Source organism: Equus quagga, unplaced genomic scaffold (assembly GCF_021613505.1).
Source record: "Equus quagga isolate Etosha38 unplaced genomic scaffold, UCLA_HA_Equagga_1.0 146_RagTag, whole genome shotgun sequence".
In the NCBI taxonomy this organism is placed as follows: domain Eukaryota; kingdom Metazoa; phylum Chordata; class Mammalia; order Perissodactyla; family Equidae; genus Equus; species Equus quagga.
The window spans coordinates 3,587,141-3,604,732 of record NW_025796728.1 but is presented as its reverse complement, the minus strand read 5'-3'; the positions used below and the strand labels follow the sequence as shown (position 1 = coordinate 3,604,732).

The window sequence follows — 17,592 nt, the reverse complement described above, 5'->3', positions numbered from 1 at the left end:
TTAAGGAGAAATGGAACTAGAACACAATTTCAGCTGCCTTAAGTATTCTACCTAATTTTCCTTTAATCTATACAGTATTTTACACTTTTTTGGCAATCCTGCAATATTTAGCATATGTTAGAAATACTTTTTTGTGCTCTTTCAATTGCACTGGTACCACCTCTCCCTTTCAATCCACTATTTGCTGACGCTTACTGAGCTCTGCGTAAAAGCCAGGCACTGTTCCAAGCTCTCTCTGTCATTTAATTCTCACCTGAACATTGTAGAGTAAATACAACTATTATCTCTGTTTTACCGAGGAGAGGGCTGAGACGTGGCTCCATAGCCACTGTAGTGTGTTGAATGGTGACTCCCCCAAAAATGTGTCCATGTTCTAACTTCTGGAATCCGTGAATTTTACTTTATTTGGAAAAAAGGTCTTTGCAGATAAGATTAAGTTAAGGACCTTGAGATGATGGGATCATCTTGGGTTATCTGGAAGGGCCCTAATCCAAAGACAAGCATCCTCAGCAGAGACAGAAGAGAAGACACAGACACACAGAGGAGAAGGCAATGTGAAGATGGCAGCAGAGACTGTGGGGTGTGGATACGACTCAAGGAATGCCCGAAACCACCAGAAGCTGGTAAAGGAGGGAAATGAGTTCTCTTCCCAGAACCCCCAGAGGGAGCACGGCGCTGCCAGATTTTGGACTTTAGCTTCTGGAACTGTGAGAGAATAAATTTCTCTTGTTTAAGCCTCCAGCTTGTAGTAATTTGTTACAAAAGCCCTAGGAAACTAGTACAACCAGCATTACACGGCCACCATCCTAGGAATATAAAGGGCCTCTTCACTACCATCTCTTAACTCAGGGGGGAGATCTGGTAGAGTTTCTCCTTTCTTTTCCCGTGAAAGCACCCTCTGTCAATGATTCTTTCTGACAAACGTTTTCCTGAATGCTGTGTCTGCTAATAGTTCTTTACTTACTTCCACAATTCAGAATCTACTGTTTCTCTTCTATCTAGGTTTATTCTATGGCAACGCAGGCTTTCTCCAGTTAAAATAATAAATGCCTTTGCCCTATTCAAAATTTATTTTATGCCCTAATAAAATTAAGGTCAACAACATGGAACATATTGGCACTTGAAAATGCAATTCATTCTAACATTACAGTTCAGAAAAATTCGTAACATTTCAATTCAGAAAATAAGTGATGTGGTTATGTATTTAACACATGCTGTGAAATTTTTAAAAAACTGTATTCGTAGTGTTTCAAGTATTCCATGACATACTTTTCACTGATTTATTCTTATTCAAGATTTTTTCTAATCCTATTTGATACTGTGCTGGACGGTCTCTGTTTGTCCCTCTGCATCTACACTTCATCCTCCTCAGCCTGCTCTGGGTTTTACTGTGGGCCATACGAACCACCCAGCATCTCACCCATACCTGATTTAGAGGGACGTTTGAGCTGATGATACTTAGATGAGATTTGGGGTCTCATCTATTGAGCTCACAGGGATTGCACACCCTTACCCAATGGTTGTGGGTGAGTTCAGTTGGTGGGAGGCTCTGGGAAATGGGAGAGCAGGAGGAGAGAGAGGTCAGGGTGTTTATTCCTTCTTCGGTCTCCTTGTAGGACTGAAGGGCTGGCAGAGACTCTGTTCCTCTGCCCAGAGTTGTGCAGAACTTGGCCTGTTGGGAGACGTTGCCCGTAGCTACAACTCTCTCCAGGTGATGCTCGCCCTTTCCCCCTTCAAGTCTTGGGTGGTAGAACTAATCTCCTATCTCCTATGGCCTATGGTGAGATCCCAGTGCCTTCCATCACTTATTTGTTCTCTTAACCCCGTCCATATCCCCATAAATCTTCTCTTCAATAAAGTCTTTTCAGTCACCCCTTTGAGTGTGTTGTCTTCTGCCAGACTCTCACTGAAACAGCTATTGAGGATCCCAACTGACCGCCTCCATCTAATAGCCTGAATAATTTCCTCCCATAAATAAAATTATTCCAGGTTTTCAAAAAATTTCTAGTTTAAACGAATTACCACTGGCTATGAGTGGTGTGGGTTTTTTTCTCCCTTAACAACAACAAAAACAAAAAGTGATAGCCTGGAATGATTCTGTCCCTGTCAGACACTTCTGCTACAACTGACTCTTATCACTGAATGATTTTGGTTCCAAAATACCTGTCATCACCATCACCGATGCACTCAGGGAAGGCGAGGCTACAGCCGAAAAGCATGATATGTTGATAGCAACTGAGGCGCTGGAGGTATGTGAAGAACTTGAGGAACTTCTCCATTTCCATGTTTTTGATAATTGAGAGGAGAGGTGTTAGCGTGGTGCGGTAGGGCAGCATCTGACACTGGCTGTGGGTGATTCTCATGCAGGCACCTAAGAAGCCAAGATAATTACATTTAGGGGCAGACATATCAGAAGTGTATGTTTACAAACTCATTTGATACAATAGGTTAACATGTTCATAAGATAAAACATATTCTGTAAGTAAGGATGATTATAGATATACAACCAGACACATAGATACATACAAATGAGTGTATGTATGTGTGTATGATAATGACACCAAGCTACTAATATTCACAGAGGGATAGCATCTGTGTCCTGGGCAAATGTGTGGAAAAATACACTCTCACACCTAGCCAGTGGGCATATAAATTGGCAATCACTCTTTTAGATCACAGCTGGGCAGGGCAATATGTATCAAAAAAATCTTTTAAACATGCATATCCTTTGACATTGTAATATAATTTCTAAAAATTTATCCTAAGGAAATGATGATGATTGTGAATGTGGATTTATCTACTTGGATCTTCATGTCTACATAGTTTATAATTTTTAAGAGATGGAAATCACCTAAACATTCAACAAAGAGAATTGGTTTAAAATATTGTGGAACAAACAACAGAATACTTAGCTATATGAAAGATGCTTTAGAAGACTATTTAATCATATAGACTGATGCTTATAACATAATAAATAAAAATAGCAAGTCACAAAATAATTTGTATACAATGACTCTGTTTTTAAAAATACATGATTATATAAGGTATATACATATGTCTATGTCAGCTGCTCAGGGTCAGCTCAGAGCCTCTGATTTCATTTTCTTTCAGAGCTGGCTCCTCTCCTGGGCACTATCACCTCCATGGCCTTTCCTTCTCCTTCATTCCATAATTTGCATGGTTGGTCTGATATAAATCAAAATATTAATATGGGACCATGTGATGGGATTTTAGGAGACTGTTAGATTTTTCTTTTTCTATTCTATATTCCTTTATTGGTTTATATAAAGATTGATTACTTTTATTTAAAAAAAGGAGATGATTAAAATTTTGGTTATAGTTTAAGCAAGCTATTTAAAAACAGAATCTTCAGGCTTTGGAAATGCAGTGGAAGTATTAATTCTGGTTATGTTGGGGGGAGTAAGTAAGCAGGGAAAGAAGTTCAACAAGAATGGAAACATTTCTTCTGATCACTATATAATTCTCAGCCAAAGAAATGAAGAGGAAAACCTCTCCAGATCTAAGGCTAACTCCATTTCCCTAAAAATAATGTTACAAAATAAGGCTTCCTCTCTGACAAAATGGCCAAACTAACTCTTTGATCTGCAACACAGAATAATATACCCTATCACAGAAGGGTTCCCAACCCCCTTTTCTGCTTCATTCATTCAGATAGAGCACCTCAGAGTCTTCACTTCTCATCTTCTCACTGTCTTCTCCAGTCGACTTCTAGGTACACTTCCTGATCTCAATTTTCTTTCAAACCTCTCTGAAAATCACCCAAGCCCTGTAGGAAGTCTTTCCCCAAATGATCAGATTGTAGGCATCAGCCCTCACACTTCATGAAAAGACACAATTCTCCATTGTTAGATAATAGTTATTGATCACCCAAAATGTGCTGAGCTCATTGGGGCATGATCAAAACATGATTTCCACTTTCAAAGGCAACCAGTGACATGCAGAATTCTGCTGTATGCTAGACCTAGGATACACATGGCAAAAAATTTAAGGGTGCAACACTTTTTCTGGACCTCATCAAACTCAAAATACTAAATGGGAAAGAAAGGAATTAGAGAGGAAGAAAATCCTAATTAAAATATTCAGATAGATACATATATACATGAATTCAGCTTCACGTGAGTGCTGAGGTGGGAAGTTCTGGGCAAATTTCATGAGTATAATACCCAAGTCATTTAACCAGAGAAGTTAAAATACATTTCCGTGTGGGACAGCATTACAGGCAGGGAGAACAGACAGACAGTGGACTTCAAAATGACACAGTTGCATGTACTGTGCTAAAAGCAGAGATGCTTCCTTATAAGAAGTAAGAGGACATTTTTTCTCCATCAAAACTATGAAATCATAGTTCAGTGTCAAGAAAATATTTATTGAAAACCACCCTTGTGGTGGGCACTAAGACAGGTACTCAGATTCCTTCATTCACAAATGTCTCATTTTCACAACCCAGTAAAGTGATATATTTATCTTATACACGAGGAAACTCAATTTCAGAAAGGCTAAGACAGCTGCCCAGGACTACCTAGCTATCACGTGGAAATTCCAGATCTTCTAACCTATGTTTTCTGAGTAACTTCCACTTGGAGCCACCTTAGACTAACACAAAGGGGGTTATTGTGTTAAAAGCAGTTCTTAAGATACGTTAGATGATTTTTCAACAATTCATATTCATGCTCAAGGATTTTGCTTGTTGTATCCTGTCTGCATTGTTCCTGCTATAACATTTAAGTTGTCAGCATTTTATATTTACTGAGGATTCACAGCCATCAAATAAAAACATCAAAGGGAAGTAACTCCCTTGTCACCAGTACATCAATCATAGCAGCTAAATTGCTCTCCAGGGGCAGGGAGCCACAGCAGAGGCCTGCTTCAGAGAACCAGCCTTCTCAGAGGACAGCAAAATTTTCCGTAAGCATCCCATCCAAAAGGTTCCTACATCTCTTTATAACATCATCCTGTTTTATTTTCATTACGGCATTAGGACTACCGAATAGGATCTTGTTTATTTACTTATTTATTCCTAGTATTCTCCCACATCAGAGTAGAGACTTTGTCTTGTCGCTAGAAATCACCAGGTTACCAAATAGTAGACATCCAATAGTTAGTCACTGAATGAATGAGGAGATTAAACAGAACAAAGTCTTCACACTGAAAGATTTCTTACTGAAGAAGAAAGAAGCAGATATGAAAAAGCCAATATATCTGAGACCCGTGGGCACTAATGTTGATGGCTAATATTGCTACTATAGTTTTTAATAATCTGTTTCCTGGAACTTACCATGGCAATAGCCAGTCTTCCCATTTCCTCCACCAGATTAACTCCTATCTTGAACTCCCCTCTGGACTACAGTGCAGAACTAAATGTAAAAAAAGAGGAAGTGTTCTCCTCTAATAGTTATACCTTCTGCTATCATTAAGCATGCTCAATTGCTTTTAGCATGAGACCTCACCATAGTAGAGAAAAAAGGTGGATGTGCTTACAAGTTATAAAGGCTGGAGAAAAAGGAATAGATGAGCAGCTCTGAGGAGAATGGAGGTAAAAATGATAGCTGTAGCTGGCAAGAGTAGGACATTGTAAATTTTCAAAGTCGAAGCCAGCTACTCCAAGACTGAGCAACAGAAGCCAGGAGGTTCCACCGAGCCGGGGTCCCAACTCCAGGCCCACAAGGCTGTGTGACCTTGAAGCAATGACTTATTCTCTTAAAACCTCCTAATCTGTAAAGTCAAAACAGTAATAATGTTAATCATAGGGTTGTGAGGATCAAATTTGTCAACAGAGGTAAAGAACTTAATGCCTTCATACTGCTGATGATCAACTGATGTTCCAACAGCGTTGGTAGCTTCAGCAAGAAAAATATACAGTACAAGGAAAGACAGAAGGAGATAAGTTTGCTTTGTAATAAAAGCCTAAATAAACCATTAGTATCTAGTTAAGTTGTCTCTTAATATGAAAGATATTTTAAATTTCATTTCCATTTATTGTTTTATAGTGAAATAAAACAATTCAAAGATATGGGAGAAGATAAAAGATCCTTAAGTAACTTCCAGATTAGATGTTTGCTAGGTACTTTTTATACAGCACTTTATTTAACCCTCCTGCAATCCTATGAAAAAGCTGTTTTTACTCCCATTTTACAGATGATGAGACAGATTCAATGAGGGTGTGAAAGTATTCAAGGTCATACGATGTTAAATGGTAGAGTTGAAATTGAAACCAGGTCTTTCTGATCCCATAGCCTACTCTTTTCCACTGTATCATTCTGTCAAAAATACTATACCACTTCACACACTGTAAATTTACTTCATTCATGGTAATGATTTGATGAACCTCGAGGGATCCTAGCAATGAGCTGCTTCTCTGAGATGGTAAAAACTAAGCCTGCTCAAAGAAAATAATGAATCTTCTATTAAAAATCGTTTACCCTTCTTCACGGAGGGACCAAGTGGATTGGGAATGCTTAGTGTCTATTTCTGGCTGTACCACAAAGTCAACCCGGGTCAGCACTACAGCAGCAGCGTGGAATAATGGAGGCTGGTCTCTATTCTAGATAACTCACAGGAAAAGCAACATTTTGCCAGAATGATTTCTGGAACAAATCAATTTGAAAGGTTATTGTGTACTTAGGAAGATCCGCAAGAGGGTTACAATTAGATAAGAAGGAACAGGAAGCTAATGAAAGGGCCTCTCTATGAAGATCCTGGCTTCCTAACTAACTCTGTAAACATGTCTGAACCCAAACGTTGAACTTAACTATTTTACTTCTCATAAGAGAAAATTAAGGAGACAAAAGTCAGGCGCATTTTCTTAAGGAGTCAATTGTGACATTTGTAAAAAGTCTTTATAGACATAGTCAAGGTAAGCCAATATCTTGCTAATTTATGCAAAAAATGCATACTTAACTGCCTAGTGCAATGCTGTGTAAACTATCAGAGTTAAGTGAGAGCTAGCTACTCTTACAAGGAAAAACGTGAGGTTTGGGGTTTAATATCTTGTATATTAATGACATATTTTCCAGACTTAACATGTTAATGCAACGTCAAGTCTCTTGGTAAAGTCTCTTGTCAAGCTTCAAGCTTTCACATCCTACACGCACTTATATACAACTAGGTCATTCTCTCCTATCCTTATTCATACACACATCCATACTACTTGTTTCTAAGATGTTTAAATAGTAGCTAAATCTTCATAAGCTAATGCAATTCATTCATTCAAAAAATATCTACTGTGGCAAGACTCTAACCCAGTGAAGGGTAATTATTTTATTGTAAATTAATTATTCACATTCCATAGTACTAAGTAAGCTGTAGCATTTCAGCTGTCACATCTTCATCTGTCATTTTTCATCAATTTTAGAAGAACTACATCTTGTTCCCATATAATCATCTACTTTAGAATTATGAATGATTGAGTAAGAACAATAATTCACATTTAGATGGTGCTTTCAAGTTTGTAAAAACTTTTCCCGTACATAGTATGGTGGTTCCACAGTCTGATTCAAATCCTGCCTGTATTATTCTATATTTATGTGGCTTTTGGTAAATTACTGAACTTCTCTGTTTATCAGTTTTGTCATCTGTAAAATGGGGATAATAATATCTGTGTTACGGGGTTATTGTCAGCATTAAATGATGTCTACACAATGCCTATCATGAGCACATACAATAAGCTATAAAAGTTTTTGCTACTATTATTATTTCATTTGTGACTCTCAAAAACTCTGTGAACTAGACAGAAGAGATGTTTGTATCCATGTTATGTAGGTAGCAAAACTGAGGCAGAGATGGTAAATTTTCATTCTGCCTTTCTCCTTTAAATTCCATGATGAATCCATTTGTAGAGGAAATAACTATTAATATATATATATATATAGGATCAAAATTAAAAGTTTTATTAGTTAGTTTTGCTTACTTGTAAAATAAAACAATGCTGGATGTTATATCTTTTTTTAAAACAGTCACTAAATGTTTAAAAACATTCGTTATTCATTGAGAAATATTTATTAAGTCCGTATTAAATAAAGGCACTGGGCTTGGTGCTGTAGAATTAAAAAATAAGAAACTGAAATTAGATCACATTTTGTTTATTTAGCCAAAATGTACTTTAATACATATGAAAATTACTTGTTTTTTCATGCCTACAATGGTGAAGATACATTGTATAATGATGAGAGTTTAAGAAATTACTTAGTGGCACATCATGTTCATTGAGGGTAGGATTTATCGTAAAATCAATATCTCACTTGCAGTTAGTTTTAAACTTTGCTGCTCACAAAGGCAATGAGATTTCAGCGGACTTCCCAGCTCTGTGTAGTTTTATTGGGAATCCCATTTTAGGTTAATAATAGTCAAGATTTAAGTAGTGGAAGAAGAAATGACAGAGCAGACCTGCATACTAAGGTCTGGATTATTCCAGCCAGGTAATGTGTTTCCTGTTGCAAAGTGCTCGTTCAGATAACCTTCCTTAAATGAGATTCTGAATTTAAAATCTGTTCTAAGTCAGCCTCAAGCTGAGCTGATATTTACCTTTTTACTCTCTGAATTTACAAAGGAAGGTATTACAGGGAGGAAGACTGTACAGGAAGGCATGTTCTACACACTCAAAAGGAAATATTAAAATAAGTTTCTAGTATAATTTTTTGGAATGCATATGAATACTATTTCTTTCTTTTTAGTAAATATGACTTTTATCTTATTACAAGGCAATGTCAGATTAGAAAGCAAAACAAAACATGAGCAACCACTCAACCAAAAAAAGGAGGGGGCATGGAATAATTCTCGCTGGATGTATCCTCAGCATCAACTCCCCAGACCCCTCACTAAAGAGCAGCCATGAAGTTTGGGAGGCTTTCCCTACCCCCCGCTCCAGGTATGGTCCTGACGGGCCCACGACAAGCAGCTCACGGCATTGCCTGGCACTGTGCTTAGTTCAAGGGCAGACAGAGACTGAAGGTGGTCCAATCACAGCAAAACCCAGGAGCAGAACGGGCTACAAAATTTGGCGCACCCAAGGTAAAATAAAAGATGTGGGGCCCTTGTTAAAAAAGTATATTTATATTATTTTATTTAATTATATTATGTTATTCATAACACATATTTATTTATATTATTATTAATAACTTCAACAAGGCGACAACAGAGCATTAAACAAAGTGTGGAGTCCTTCTATGCTCAGGGCTCCCTGCAACCACACAGGTTGGCGTGCTTATGAAGCCGGCCGATGATTAGAGAAGGAGATCTCCCTCCAGGAACCTCTATAACTCTCCACATCGGGATATTTGAGCAGCAGTCCCAGCATTGCTCCATAACATTAGGTAACAACTAAAGATGACCAGTGTAAGAGCTGTTGGGGCCTCCAATTCAGTCAGAGGACTTCTGTCTTTTTATATGACTTTAACGTACCGGGGCAGAGAGAACCAAACACACAGGAATCCCCGGCTTTGTCTGCCCATTCAAACATTACATAAAAGTCGTGTGTCTCCCTGGGAAACCAGATGTGTCTGCACACTGCATTTCAACCCCAGCTTGGAGAGTCACATTTCTCCAGGGAAACTGCTCACAGTTGGGACTGATGAGGAGTCCCTGACCTGTCCTTGTACGCAGCCACTTCTCTCCCAAGTTTAGTCGGGAAAGAAAACATAGTCCAGTGTTCCACTATTGTGCTGAAATGTTTGCTGCCTGATACCTGCTTCTAAATTAGAGTGTCCACAGTAAGGCCAGTCCGCTGTGAGTCAGTCAGCTTGAGTTTTTGATACATAGGGAGTTTCTCAAGAAAATATTAATGGCTATACTACATGTCTACTAAGGACAGATTAGAGGAATTGGACCAAATTGTAATCGAAGGTATTTGTTGGGCACTAAGAAAAGTGTTTTTTCTTTATCAGGAAGATATGAACAGGAAATCTTGGCATATTTTTCTCCAACTTGCTACCAACTATTGTAGATAACGTCCATTCACTTCTCAGATGACAAAAAAAAAAAAAGGACTCTGTGTGAAACCTGGCCTTGAAAACTTCTGAAACCCTTCTACCCCTGCCTTTTTCACATTAGGATGAGGACGATGAATCTGTTGCCCAAGAGATGTTATGGAAGTCTCGGATAATAAAGCCAAAAAAGAGAAACTTGGGAATTTTAAACATAGAAATGAATGTATGGAGTTGGAATCACAAAGAAGCGGAGTCAAAATTAGTGAGACTGCCCAGATTCAAATGGGTAAGTAGAGTGCTAACCTAGAGAGATGAAGATGTGAAGGGTGCAGTGGAATGCATGGAATAGTCAACACAAAAAATCCAAGATGGGAGTGTCAAGTCAATTTTGTTTCCAGGGACATTATAATTTTTCCTATAATTGGAAAATTTTGGAATATGAATCTTAATAATGATGAGTTAGATATTAATATAGGTTTAACCTATTTCTCTATAAAGCCTTTACTTTCTCCAGGTGATTTCTTAAAACTATGAAATAGAGTATTTTAATAAAAAACTAACTAATATAAAAATTCCTCTGTGCAAACAATACAGAGGACATCCCAATTCAATTATGGGAGCAAGTTTAAACTTACTGCAAGAGGCACTAGAAAAAAAATGCTTTAAAAAAGATCCTGAGAAAATTTATAAAATGTTGATAAGCAGGGTGAGGGCCTGTGGGCATTCATTGTACTATTCACTCTACTTTTGTGTGTGGTTAAAAACTTCTATGTAAAAAGATGTTTTAAAAGAAAGGATTCTGAAATATTGTGGACTAAATTAACTGAAAGCCCACCCATCATAAACATCCAGAAATATTTTGTAAAATAAAACTTCTTTTGTGTAAATAGCTGAACTCTCCATAAAGAAAAGAAAATCTCAAGATTCCAGAAAAGCATCAGTAAACGGAAAACAAGAGCAAGGAGTGAGTACATGAGATGACGTCACAGGAGTGAACATCACATGGACGGATATCCCATGAGCTGATGTGGCTATGGGCCTGTCTTGGAGGAAGTTGTCAGTCTCAATAAAGAGATAAGGCCTTGAATCCACAGGAAGTACAAAGAGGAACTGAGACCCTCACAAAAAACAAGGACCCGGGTAGCTCAGGCGTATGATGAGGAAGCTTGTCTGACTCTGCCTAGACTCTAGTTTCAAACAAAAAGCTTTCTTCGGGTGCTTCTTACCACAGCCCTGACCTCCCCAGGGTTTGAATTTACAACTATATGCGTGATCCAGGAACCTCCCCACAAGCCAAAAATTAACATAAAAATTGGTCCTGGGACAGTGACACCTTGGAGTGCTTAGTCAAATCAAACACAAAATTGTCCTAGAGTGACGGACGTGTGCTGATTCCAAGGAAGTTTAAAATCCAAAGTCATAAAAGAAACAGGAAACCAATCCAATAGGAGAAAGAATAAGAAGTCATTAGTCATAACCAGCAGCAGTGTTAGAAGTCTGAGAACTTCAGACAACTGACAATCTGACAGGGGCTATCAAACAATTATGAATGAAACAACTAAAGACAAAAATATAGTAATTAAAATCTTTTGAAAAGTATGGCACACAATAAATAAAGAACTGGAAGACTCGAAAAGAAATCAAATAGACCCTCTAGAAATGAAAAACATACATCAGCACTGAAATTTAAAACTCTGTGACTAGATTAAAACAGAAGATTAGAATCTGCTGAAAAGAGAATTAGGGAATTAAAAGACAAATCTGAGAAAACACATCAGAATTCAGCACAGAGATTTACAGAGGATGGATGAGAATGTTCAACCTAAGAGTAATTAGAGTCCCAAAAAGAGAGAATAGGGAGCTCAGAAGGGAGGTTATATTCACAGGGTTAATAGCTGAGAACTTTCCAAAATTGAAGAAAGACCTTGGGGCCAGCCTGGTGGCACAGCGGCTAAGTTTGCACTTTACACTTCAGCGGCCTGGGGTTCGCCAGTTCGGATCCTGGTTACGGACATGGCACAGCTTGGCAAGCCATGCTGTGGTAGGTGTCCCACATAGAAAATGGAGGAAGATGGGCACAGATGTTAGCTCAGGGCTAATCTTCCTCAAAAAAAAAAGAAAAGAAAGAAAGACCTCAATCCTCAGATTCAAAAAGCACATCTTCTAGATAAGAGATACAAAAAGAAATCCATATTCATTATATATGCATTATAGTGAAACCAGCAAAGGCAAAAAATAAAAAGCTTAAAGCATCCAAAGACAAAGTGCCAGTTGCCTACAAGGGAATAAAAATTAAATTGGCATTAAAGTTTCTAATACAGCAACACAAGAGTCCAGAAAAATGTGAAATAAAATTTTTAAATTAAGAGAAAAAACCTATCAACCTATAATTCTATACCTAGATAAACAATCATGCCATATTGAGGGTAAAATAAACATATTTTTAGAAAAACAAAAATTGAAATAGTTTCTGCTGAAGGAACTCCCAGGTAATATTTAATTCAGGAGAGAATTTAACCCAGAAGGAAGAAACAGACTCAAGAAGTAACAGTGATTATTATATTATGTGTACTTGAAATCTTTCATAATATTGAAAAATAGTGCAAGAGCCACCTCTGTTTAAAGGCTTCTTTAGGGGCCGGCCTGGTGGCACAGCAGTTAAGTTCACATGTTCTGCTTCTCAGCGGCCCAGGGTTCGCCGGTTCGGATCCTGGGTGCAAACATGGCACCGCTTGGCAAAAGCCATGCTGTGGCAGGTGTCCCACATATAAAGTAGAGGAAGATGGACATGGATGTTAGCTCAGGGCCAGTCTTTCTCAGCAAAAAGAGGAGGATTGGCAATAGTTAGCTCAGTGCTAATCTTCCTCAAAAAAAAAAATTAATAAATAAAGGCTTCTTTAAATTGCCTCAAAATTTTGAAAGTTGAGTTGCACTGGCTACTTATTTATCTCTTTAAACCTAGGGCTTACTGCCTTGCTTGCTCAAAAACAAAGACTTATAAAGCATCCCTCAAATTTTGAAGTTTTAAAAAAAAGAAAACACTATACCTTGGATGCACAAAGAAACAGAGAATATGATATATGTTAAATTAAATCATATTATTGAATTATTCTAATTTCAGAACTTTAAACCATATATTTGTTGTCTATATTTCCATATCCTATGTAGATTTGAATTAAGTCCCTACTACCATAAAATGTGCAAAATTATCTATGTAATTTAGCAGTAAAATGAGGTAAGCAGAAGCGGGAATTTTTTTAAAAACAATTACAATGGTGGCATCATTATTAAATCTGTACATTTTATTGTTTAGAATTTTTAATATTTATTTTATTACAAAACCATACAAAGTACTTGTGAAAGATAAAAGATGTGGGAAATACAGAATACGCAAAGAAAAATATAAAAGTTACCTATAGGACTATGACTCAGAGGTGATCATTGTAAGCATTTGGATATATGTTATTATTGAAGTCAAATGACCTCGACACAACTTCCAGATTCCTTACTCACTAACTTCATCGATCATACTTAAACTCTCTGAACATCATTTTTTTTACTGTAACATGGGGATATTAATAGTATCTACTTAATAGAGTTTTCATCTAAGGTATATAGCGCAATACTTGGCACACAATAAATTTGATTCATTATTTTGTTGGTCTTTTTTTCTTCCAAAAGATACACTGTATATTACTTAACATAACATGAATATATTTAGCATTACAATTCATTGTACATATACAGTGTACATATTATTTAGTAGCCTGCTTATTCACTCACTAATATTTCTACATATCAGTAAGTATTCTTCCACAGCATTATTTTCAATGGTTGCACCTTTACCCATCATATGATGGATTAAGAGACAGAGGGTGAAGAAGAATAAAAGACTGATTAAAAACCCATAAGAAAGAAAATACAGCCCAGAAACAGAAAAAAACAAAATCTTTATAAATCCCATATCATAAGAAAAAAAATGAGTTTAAAAAACAAGAACTCAAAGACAAAAGAAAAAAATGTACTAAAAGAAAATTAAGATTATACCACTAAAAATATTAACTTAACACTAAAAGTATTTAAAAATAAATTAAGAATTGAAGAGGCTTAGGATAACCATTATGAGCACGTTTAAAAAGATGCACATATGGGAGGCCGGCCCCGTGGCCAAGTGGTTAAGTTTGCGCGCTCGGCTGCAGCGGCCCGCGTTTCGCTGGTTCAGATCCTGGGCGCGGACATGGCACTGCTCGTCAGGCCACGTTGAGGTGGTATCCCATATGCCACAACTAGAAGGACCTGCAACTAAGATATACAACTATGTGCCGGGGGGATTTGGGGAGATAAAGCAGAAAAAAAAAAAAAAAGAAGATTGGCCCCTGTTGTTAGCTCAGGTGCCAATCTTTAGAAAAAAAAGATGCACATATTATAAGGAAGAGAACAAGTCAACAAAATACATGCTTCTGAACTGAGAACCCAAAAGTAGAAAAGTTCTGAAAGATGCTATAAAGAAAAAAGATTTTCCTGAAATGAAGGAATAAATGAGTCTGCATATGCAAAGGGCAACCATACTTCATTATGACATCAGAATGATGGACATCAAGATAGAACTGTTCATGTCAGTAAGCTTAATAGAAGAATTCTTCAAGAACTTAGGCTGAAACTGTGTAGCTCCACACCCAGGATCCAAACCGGTGAGCCCCAGGCCACCAAAACAGAACTCGAGAACTTAACCACTTAACATTCTACCCCTCGTCCCCCAAAATTCATGTCCTTCTCACATGCAGAATATATCCATTCTATCACAACACCCCAAAAGTCTTAAGTCATTCCAGCATCAACTCTAAAGTCCAAAGTCTCATCTAAATATTATCTAAATTAGATATGGGTAAGACACAAGGTATGATTCTCCCTGAGGGCAAAATTCCTCTCCAGCTGTGAACCTATGAACTAGACAAATTATGTGATTCCAAAATACAATGGTAAGACAGGCATAGGATAGACATTCCCATTCCAAAAGGGAGAAACAGGAAAGAAGGAAAGGTGACGGGTCCCTATGTGAACATGGACAGTACTTGGTGTGTTCCTACACGTTACCTCATCACTGACTCTCATGATTAGCTGTAATGTGGCCACCTGGCCAATCCTCAACCTCTAGAACAAGCAAAGACTTTTGATTTAAGGTCTTCATTTCTTCCCCATGGCAACCCTCCCATATTATTTATTTTTAAATTTTTTTGACTTTAAAGGACACATAATATGATAGCATAGTCACTGTGGCTTAACAGCCATCAGGTCATCACAAATCAGTCTCCTGAAATGCATATCCTAAAGGCCTTTGTCCAGTGCATATTTACAAACATATAACAAAAGCAGAAACAAACTCTCTGAGCTTGATTACTTAATGAACAATGGAAGAATTAGAAAGTAATTCCAAGGAGAGAATTGTAGAATTCTAGTCTTCGCACTTCTTGAAGTGGTAAAATTCTTGTTAATATCTATAAAAGCAAAATTGGCCCTCCCATATTCTATAGATAAAATTGAAACCCAAAGGCACTGTTCAATTTATCTAAGACAATTATACTATAAATAAGTTTTTAAATTTAAGAATAAAACAGTATAATCTGATTAAAAATGGAAACTCCAGGACAGACCTTTAAACTAGAATTTACTTTTATAATTGTAAATAAAACTTTACAATGTTTGGAAAAATGATGTATTTATTATAGCATTAAAATGGTATGAATTAGCAGTCTTGTCTTTTAAAGAAATAAGAATTGAAATGGATCTTGTTTTCTTCCATCTCTGAACCTCTCTTATAGAATTTCTTAAGCTGTAAATAATATGCTCATGTCTTAAGGCAGTTACTAGACAATGGGCTACTTGGGGAACAGGATTTCTATCTGATCCATCTTTATACTGGTCATAGCCAAAGGCCAGAGCTTGGCACCCAATAAATAGCTGCTGATGAACGAATGGTGCTTCCCAGAATAGGAATCTAGACTCTCAGGGACTGAGATGTCTCATAAAGCTTGGAAGATTACATAGGCATCAGAATGATGACTTCATTCATCAGAATGAATTTACACTAATTAACATAGTTATAAACAAGTACGTAAGTCTCATCAATTCAAACACCACACGTGAATATTAGGTTAGTGATGCAGAGCAGCAAAATGAAAAAATAAAATATGTTAACACTAAGGGACAAGGAATGGTTTGCATTAAACGTGAATTGATGCAAAGCTTTTGGCTTGGAAAACTCATTAGCATACTCATTTCAACTACAAGTAAGGGAAAAGGCATATTCTCCAAAGGCACAAGTAACAGCAAACAGATCCCACTGGTGGGATTTTTGCTCTCAACATAAAATTGTACAAAGACCAAAAACCTGAGACAGACAGCAAATTGAATGATTCAGGCAAAAGAGTATATACAGTGCCAATTTTCTTTCAGAACCAGAGAGTAAAGTAAGTAACAGTTTGGGTTTTTTTTTTTAACTTTTATCTGAGACTCTGGCTTTCAAAAGATCATTTTTGTCCTTGAATTTGATCAGCACTGTTTCTGCAATGCTGTTATCAGCATGCTACTGTTTTTTCCTCCACATGGATCAGTAGTACTGGGCTGTTCTTCCTGAAAAGGAAACTATGATAATGAATCTAGAGAGGAAAATTTTGAGCCATGAGCCTTGTTGGCATGATGATTTATCTCTGACTGTATTTGCTCTATTACTGTGTTATGGGCACATTACCTTTGGGAGCACACGTCGCCTGTGGGCTGTGGCAGGATTCATTTCAGAGAGAGGGTCAGGAAGTCATACCCAGAAATCTCTGAGAAGGGAGGAATGGGACGGTAGCCAAAGAAAAGTGAAATAGGCACTGTTCCATTATCCCTTTCAAAAACCCAGCTCTGCAAATGATTGAGTCTGCTCTCTCTGAGAGGAACCCAATACATCCCAGGGACAGAGTCATCTAAAGATAGAATGAGGAGGAAGGAAAGGAGAGTGGGAGAAAAGAGAAAGAGAGTCCATTCCAACCTTCAAGTTTCCTTTCCCTCTCTCCCAAGAATTGTGCAGGTCTTTACTAGAATGCCACCATGCTAACCAGACAAGCATGCAACAATTACTTAAATGCTTCTCTTGTTCTTGCTTAGATGCTGATGTTAGCCAGAAGCCCATGTCTGAATCTCATAACTGTTCTTTAAGCCTGAAGAATATGATTTAACATATAGGAGAAGGCAACCGACTGGACTTGCACGTTGGAGTCCCTCACTGGTGTCCAGCAGAGCATATAAGGGGTGGTGTCCAGGGACATGACTACAGTAAATTTTGGAGTGGCAAATTCCTAATGAGGCTTAGGCAGGCCTCAGACTCTCCCCCCAAAATATTCTTTTCCTCTAGAGTAGGTGTTCTTAATCATAATCCAAAGACCCGTGAGCCCATACACAGAATTTAGGCTGTCTATGAACTTGAATGAGAGAAAAATTGCATCTCTATTTCCATTAACCTCCAACTGAAATTTAGCATAATTAAATTATCAATATAGGCAACAAATGTAGAAAAAAATTAGAAATCATAGCTATTTTCATATAAACATAGAGTTATTGTAGACATTTCAAAATATTATTTATGCTCATCTCTGTTATAAAATTACAG

General features: G+C 37.4%; 1 protein-coding gene across 3 annotated transcripts in view; it reads right to left on the bottom strand.

Annotated features, from left to right (window-relative positions):
* CORIN (corin, serine peptidase) overlaps positions 1 to 17,592 on the bottom strand; it is a 210,588-nt gene that overhangs the window by 142,521 nt on the left and 50,475 nt on the right. For all 3 annotated transcript variants that reach the window (XM_046649906.1, XM_046649904.1, XM_046649907.1), the window contains exon 4: positions 2,164 to 2,371. In XM_046649906.1, coding sequence (XP_046505862.1) covers positions 2,164 to 2,371 — 208 coding nt within the window. The remainder of the gene's footprint in view (positions 1 to 2,163; positions 2,372 to 17,592) is intronic.